The 8,001-nt window shown below is 38.3% G+C and overlaps 1 protein-coding gene across 4 annotated transcripts; it reads left to right on the plus strand.

Annotated features, from left to right (window-relative positions):
• The first annotated feature begins 1,717 nt into the window (after window positions 1-1,717).
• Window positions 1,718-7,704, plus strand: rbmx (RNA binding motif protein X-linked). 4 transcript variants are annotated; one of them, XM_067599625.1, is made up of 11 exons: window positions 1,719-2,002; window positions 2,104-2,230; window positions 2,931-3,037; window positions 3,142-3,307; window positions 3,442-3,585; window positions 3,878-3,995; window positions 4,498-4,626; window positions 4,713-4,804; window positions 5,631-6,601; window positions 7,224-7,317; window positions 7,573-7,704. In XM_067599625.1, exons 2-9 carry the CDS (start codon window positions 2,122-2,124, stop codon window positions 5,945-5,947), a joined length of 1,182 nt encoding a protein of 393 aa, XP_067455726.1. In that variant the 5' UTR covers window positions 1,719-2,002; window positions 2,104-2,121; the 3' UTR covers window positions 5,948-6,601; window positions 7,224-7,317; window positions 7,573-7,704. The 4 variants fall into 4 exon arrangements, with proteins under 4 accessions (XP_067455727.1, XP_067455726.1, XP_067455725.1 ...); XM_067599626.1 differs by having other exon boundaries at window positions 1,718-2,002; window positions 3,469-3,585; window positions 5,631-7,317; XM_067599624.1 differs by having other exon boundaries at window positions 5,631-7,317.
• The last annotated feature ends 297 nt before the right edge of the window (window positions 7,705-8,001 follow it).

Here is an 8,001-nt window from a genome sequence, read left to right on the forward strand (position 1 = left end):
AACGGATACATATTCACCGGAAGTCAAGTGTTTTGACTTTCAATAGAAAATATGTAGTGTTAAGTATATAAAATAAATACATTTATAGCTGGTGTAGATATACACACAGTCATTGTATATTTTGTATGATACTCGTGCATACATTAGTATAACAAAAACGGTTACAAACTATTGCATTTTCAAACTGAGCAACACTTACAGTTGCAGTGATTTTATTTTGAAAAGAAAAAAATCGGATGTCATATTCTGTTCTGACCGACTTGACGCCGTCGAAGTAACACTGACGTTGCCTATAGGCTACCTCATTACACCATGGATCCTTGTTTTCTTTATATACATATATACATATAAAATAGTTGAGTTTTGCACCGCACATTAGTAAGACACACGTTTTGTAATAAAAAGAATAGCTCGTCAAAAGGTGGCAGTGCACGAAATGAGAGATAAAAGTATGCGAAGAGAAACTATTTTTAGATAAAAGAGATTATTGTAAGAGGCGGCTGGACAAACCAGAAAAACAAGATGCAGCAAACAGCTGTTGTCATGAAAGTTGGTAGAATTGCATATTTTCGTCCACTACGTCTTGTCCTAAATTCATGTTGGGATATAGTTTACTGTGTTTATTAAAGACTGTACAATAACATAAGCAGGAAGATGTCATAAGAACATACAGGACTAAATACAACAGGCTGAACAAGGAAGAATCAGATAAATGCAAAGAAACTGTTGAAGGAGTGCCTAGTTTAGTCTGTATGGGAGTGGAGTATTGAAAGGTTGCTGTAGATGGCGGATAAACAGAGGTAGGTTTTTTCTTTATTGACATTAAAAAAACCCAATTTTATTCAAAATTATTCTACAGTATAATATACGTCATAAAGTTTTTTTGATTCTGGGTTAGTGGCTGTCAGTGTACTTACAGACAACGCAACAACTTCAGAAATATACATAAGGAATGTCTGTAAACAGAAACCGTTTCTGTGAACTGTAAGCAGGATACAAATAGTGCAAAGACGTGAGGAGTGCTGAGATAAATATTGGATGATAAGAAAAAGTGACATGTTACTTTATATACAGAAGGTGGTTATGCACGGTTTATACAGCCTGTTCAAATATACAGCAATGAATGTAATATATTACATTTACAGAAGAAGAAAAAAACTCTGAGTTAGGGGGACTTAAATTCATACAAAGATTTTAAACAAAGAGAAAAAAAAAATGTTTTTACAGCCTTTATATAGGAAGAAAAACGAATCGAGTCAATGTAGTGTTTGACCTCCTTTGTGAAGAAGTTTTTGTGTTGACGAAGCTTTTTACCTGTAAATTTGCCTTTATGAATATGAAATTGTCGGCCAATAAAATTAAAAGATCAGTGATATACAAATTCTAATGAGTGTCATCTTTTAGTATGCCAGACAGTACATGTTTCCGTACAAATAAAAAATGATAACAATTTTCAATCAATATAGTTGTTGATAAAAAATACACGTCATCCAAAAACAATACTAAAATAAATTAACCGCAGTCTCAGGGATACTATAACAAAATGTACAACTTATGTTCAGTTATATATTTGATCAAATCAATGAATACGTTTGAAACAGGTACAACATCTAGAAACAGTTCTTGAAGTCATGATGATGTTACACTCCGGTACAGTAGGTGGCGACATGCGCGTTTCGCATTAGTCTGTAGCCCGCCATTAGACAAAAAAGAAGAGGAAGAAGCAGAAGAAGAATACGAAGAAGAAGAAGACGAGGAAAAGAAGAAGGGGAATAGGAACCGTTGTTGAGTTTATTACGGCTGCACCCATCCGCGGCATAGCGGTGTTAATGCAAACTACAACAGTAGTATTGTTTTTTACGTTTTAACGGGTGTAAAGGCTAAGTCTCCCGTTAACAGCTGGAATAATAGCGTTAGTCAAGTAACTAGCTAACGGTACAACCGCTGGCACGTTTAACGCCATTTTGCGCATTCAACAGCCCAAGACTTTCGCCAGCAGCAGGTAATAATCACCACAGAAATGTCTGAGTACCGAGAGCAAAATGAGCGCCAATATTATGTATATTCTAATATTGCATACGACCTTTTTTCTTGTTGTTGCAGGTGGGGCGTTTTTGCAGCATGGCAGAAGCAGACCGACCAGGGAAGCTTTTCATCGGCGGGCTGAATACCGAGACCACCGAGAAGGCCCTGGAGCAGTACTTCAGCAAATATGGCAGGATTGTCGAAGGTGTGGATGGAAACATTGTTGGCCATTTTCACTTCAGGTCGTATCTTGGTTAAGTGAGGATACAATGTATAAGAAAACAGATATTTAAGAAGAAAAGAAATGCGTTATCAGTTAATGTTACTTCATAAATCACTGTGTGCGGATCCGTGCTATTGATGCACATCAAATATGTATCAAGCAGTGTCTTCAGTTTCTAATTATCAGTTAATGAAATGAATTGTTAATTGATATGAGTATTTTAAAACGTGAAACTGAAAAAACAAACAAATCATTGAAGAAATGTCAACTAACAGCACGATTCTGTGGTCGATTAATGTAATTCATTGTGTCTTCATTCACTTAAATGGGCCCCATTTGTTTTCACGTTCGGTAACGTAAATCATATTTTGAGCTGGCCTTATTGCTCCTTACTTGCCGTAAAATGTAAGTTAGTGTCTAGCAGCAGGAAATAAGAATATCTTTTGAACCATGAAGGGTACATATTGGTTAAAACCGAAAACAGTGAGTCACAGCTGTAGGTAGTAAAATGGGAGTAGCAAAAAGAACACTTTGTTTTCTCCAGCTTAAATTGTTGCAAAAGAAGCTATATTTATACTTTTTGTCAAGCAATTCTGTAAATAGATAAAACCATCAGTCACAAAGCTCATGATCTGTTCTTTCCTCTGTATTTCAGTTCTTACACTATATTTCTTCATTTCAGTTCTTCTGATGAAAGACCGTGAAACAAACAAATCAAGAGGTTTCGCTTTTGTGACATTTGAAAGTCCGGCTGATGCAAAGGATGCAGCACGTGAGATGAATGGAAAGGCAAGTCCTCTCTTTAATCAGGCATAATTTAGAAAAGATCTTTAAAAAAAAAAAAAGAAAATCATCTTGAATTTGCATTTGTAACGGTGCCTCTTCTACTGTAGTCCCTTGATGGTAAACCTATCAAAGTGGAGCAAGCTACCAAACCTCAGTTTGAGAGTGCTGGTAGGCGAGGACCACCACCCATGCACTCCCGCAGTCGTGGTCCACCCAGAGGCCCCCGTGGGTCCAGGGGAGGTCCTGGTGGTATGAGGGGCCCACCATCCAGAGGTAAATTACCAAACTTATTTGCTTAGTTGAGTTTGTGAAATTGTAATAGTAAAATATATTAATTTAATGTATTTTTTGTAATACATCCTTTTGAGTTTATTGTGTTAATATTTGCATTTCTTGTCTGTTATAAGACTACTATGATAATTCAGGGAATGTAGAACCCTTCTTTAAAGGGATGTCATCCAGAGGTCCCCCTCCGATGAAGAGAGGACCCCCAGTCCGTAACGGAGGTCCCCCACCCAAGAGGTCAGCACCATCTGGTCCCATGAGCAGAGGTAAGTGGGAGGGAATTCTGTTGGTACTTATCTCAATTCAGATGCAAGTAATTTAACAAAATTGTACTGGCACAATACCCACTGGTTACCTGCTTGGAAATCCCCTCCAGCACAATGTTGTCGAATCAAATGTTTTCATTGTTGTTGATTGTATTTTGTTTCTATATTTATTTCTTTGTTACGCGGGGTGTGCAGACTTAAACTTAAACTAAATGCAATTAGATGGGCTGTGTTCATCTCAGGGTTATTTGGAGATTAATAAGACTGTTTGCCATTACCTTTTGTGTTCCAGCCCCCATGTCAAGGGACAGGGATCCGTATGGTCCACCCCCTCCTCGCAGAGATTCCATGATGTCCAGAAGGGATGATTATCCATCGCCAAGAGATGACCATTACTCATCAAAAGATAGGTAGGATCTACAATATTGAATTACATTGTACAGTGGTGTGAAAACAACCAAGTTTTTATACAATTAGTTGAGCCACAAACAAAGTATTTGTAAAGTTTGTTCTGCTGAATGTCTGCAGCGGTTATGTGAGAAAAGTTCATTTAACTTTAATACAATTACAACAATGGATATGTAAAGTATGTACAACCTTTTTACAGGGCTTAACTTTGTCTTTGTAAAATATTTTCTTCATAGTCAAACTTTATTTTGCTTATGTCTCAGTTGTCCTCTTGCTTTATATGAGAAGGCACAGGGTGGATTTTTACATGAGTCTGAGCTGTCCTATATCTGAGAAGATAAACTCCACCAATAAGTGTTTCATTTTAATGACTTTAATGATCAAATTATTTTGTAAAAAAATGTTCAAAATCACAAGGGACAGTAGACATTAATTGACTAAATTCATGTGACCCATGTAACTTTGTTTTTGCAGCTCTGAGGTTAATTGTGCTATTTTTGACAGCTACTCCAGTCGGGATTATAACTCCAGAGATTCGCGGGACTATGGACCTCCTCCAAGAGAATATTCATACCGAGAATACTCAAATTCCAGTTCTCGAGATGACTACGGCTCAATGTCAAGGGGATACAGGTAGGAGTTTGCATCGATACAAAAGGTTTAAAAACTTGGATCTGATTTCACCTGGTCACCAAGTAACAACTGTCCTTATTATGTAGTGACCGCGATGGCTACGGCGGAGGCCGGGAACCACGAAGCTACATAGACCGTCCAAGTGGTGGCTCCTACAGAGATTCATATGATGGTTACGGTAAGATATGCCTACATGAGTATAATGAGGACAGATAACCACTGTGGCACAAAGAAGAGCTGCATTAAATAACCAACCAACCAACTAAATCATAGCATTGACTACCGCAACCTCCAGTCACAAGAAGCTGCAGTTTTTCCCCTAACCCAGAGGAAATGGCATTTCAGGCTGCCTCTTAAACTTTTTGTCATTCCATTTGCTGCAACCCTGACCTGCAAACCAAGTTGCAATTTTTCCATCTATTAGAAATGTATACGTATTGGCATCTCAACTGAACAACAGAAATATATTGGAAAGCTGAGCCCACATATCACAATCCATATTACCGCTGTGTTTGTGACAGTATTCAAAAGCATTCAAAAATAATGCAGACTACTTAATGTGCCCCAGAGAGTTGGCAACCATAAGGAATCCCCAAAAATCCTTGGAAACATCCGTTGATCACTCCGTATATGTTGCCTATCAAAGCACTCCCTCAAGGAGTAACCTTCCAAAAACCATCAAGACAACTCTGAATACCTCGTCCTTACCTGCAGTTCTAACACATGGAGCTCTAAAAGGAAAAATGGCTACACAAAAATCAATGGCATGCTGAAACAAATAACATTGCCCTCTTATTCCCTGTACTTGGATATATTACTGCCCATATCAACTAAATATCCAATGTTAAATTTTAAGATTTATTAAATGACGGGACATTTAAACATGTCGTCCATTAAATTTATTTTTTTAGGTTGAATTCTATTGGCAAAAAAATGAGCACTTGACAGTGCAAGCAAATGTGTAAATTGAACCTTGCCAATTACCTGACCCATTGACCCTGCAGGTAACTCTCGCAGCGCCCCACCTTCACGGGGCCCCCCACCATCCTATGGTGGGAGCAGTGGAAGCAGTCGTTACGATGACTATGGCAGCAGTTCCCGGGATGGCTATGGCAGTCGTGACAGTTACCCCAGCAGTCGGAGTGACCCATACCCACCTAGCCGTGGTGAGCGAATGGGCAGGCAGGATAGGGGCCCAGCTCCCCCTGTCGAGAGAGGCTACCCTCCTCGTGATTCATACAGCAGCTCAAGTCGTGGAGGGCCACGTGGTGGCCGTGGCAACAATCGAGCCGATAGAGGAATGGCTCGCAGCAGATACTAAAATGGACATGGAAATCACGTTAAAGCAAACGTTAGTGTTCGTGCACAGTTAACACGTGTTTTGGAAGAAATCTGACAACAAGACAAACTATCCATGTCTGAATCTGTGGAATATGGAGCATAGCTTTGAAATGTATCTTGAGTTTCCCATTTTTTTTATGTGTAAACTTTTTTTTTTTATTAGTATTTCTATTGCTCATGTAACAGTACAGTTACCAAGTGAGTGTTAGTTTTTGTACATTCAGTGCTGTTGGAATCTGCAATGCCCTATAAGTCTGGCTTTCCTACTCTAATAAAGATTTTAGTTGTACCTTGACCACTTCTCATCGATATTCAAAAGGAGACCAGAAACAGTGACATGAATGTTAATTAACAAAATGATCTCCTTTACAAAGTCTCTGTAAAGCTTAGGTGAGTCTCTGCTCGTGCTTTTATAGTCGAGTGACTTGAGTTCATTCTTAACACAAATGTGCTTCCAACTGGTCACTACTGTCTTTAAGGGTTAGGCAAATGTTACTGTCAAAATGTTCCAATATAGTTTCCTTGGAAATGGATCCATCACCCTAGAGCCATTTGATGGCATGCAACGACAAAACCAAAGGCAACAACAACCAAATGCAAGAGTCTTTTCAACTCGACCGATAGTCAACAGCTGGTAAGCAAAGCAAACCTCTTTGTTTCTCATCTGTAAATGAGTTTCTCATTGTCCTGTATTGCAATCTTCACTCAAAGCGTGATATTCAAGACAACTTTTGCCTCAGAGGACAAAAGGAAAAAAATGGAGGTCAACTGAATGTGCCCTTTTCTATTTTAATCCGTTTTCATCAGCTAAAATTGTCAAAGTGCAGCAACATCCTAAGAAGTTTCATCCCTTGTCAGCAATGAAAGTTTGCCATTTTCCCAGCTGAGCCCTCAAAACGATGGAGAACCTTGTTTCCTTAAACAATCGTCCAACCTGAGTAAGAATGATTGGCAACAGTGCTTTTTAAAATCATAGGTAAAGCTCTCTAGTTATTTGTAAGATTTTTTTCTCAGTAAAATTAAAAGCCATTTTAAAATTAATAGCCATTTTCTCAGTATCGAAACCTTTTCCACAAGCATGCCAATTCAAACACTGGAGACCTCTGGAAGAACCCCACCATCCTAACTGCCAAACTGGAAACGAGCGCTAAAGCGAAATCGCAGTCGGATCAAGGACTAAGAAGATCATTATCAAACATTTTATGAATACATAATAAAGAGAAGGACAGCATGTTAATATTATGTTCTCATTGCAGGATGAACACCCCTTCAAGGCAACCGCTCTTGCAAACGTACCTGAATTGTGTCCTCAGTTTGTTGGACCAAAGAAACCACAGTGCACCAGTGCAGGTATGTACATCAGACAAATTATCATTGAATTATCTGTACATACAGAAAAACTTGGGAAATATTGGTGGTATGAAAGGAAAGGACCATGGAAGAAACTGAAGTTCTTTTGCATGAGTTTTTTTCACATACAAAGTGCTGAGAAAATGTACTTTTAAATGACCATCAAGGTTCTGGTATAATGGATTTATATTGCTGTAAAATCAAACTCTTGATACTGTATGTACTCAGTTGTTTTGAATGTGTTCTGTCTTTCAGATGCTGGCGCAGGCCACTGTGGAGGCTGCTGGTTGAATCTTTTCAAGCGGAACATGTTGAAAGTGGGAAGAACACGGGCTGAGGATTTGCTCAAATCAGTTTCTGGTGTTTTCAATAAAGATGAGAAAAATATGTCGTTTACTGTTTTTTTTGAGTTGTCATGAAAGATGTTTACTGAAGATTATTTTATTGTAGTTGTATTTAAAGTGAGGTTGAGGTGTTTTTGGTACCTTGTTGCTTTATCACAATCAGTGCAGTTTTTACTCAGATGTACTTTTCAAATGGTCATACATAAGAATTTATCCCGGGGTTTAAGTTCTCAGGCATAGAGCAGTTTTACATTACATATATAATACTTAATTCACTACATTAAACACATTTTGTCCTTGAGAAGTTTTTAGCCTCACATTTTCTCGCTTTTAACCCGTC

This window comes from Thunnus thynnus, chromosome 9 (genome assembly GCF_963924715.1).
Source record: "Thunnus thynnus chromosome 9, fThuThy2.1, whole genome shotgun sequence".
Lineage (NCBI taxonomy): Eukaryota > Metazoa > Chordata > Actinopteri > Scombriformes > Scombridae > Thunnus > Thunnus thynnus.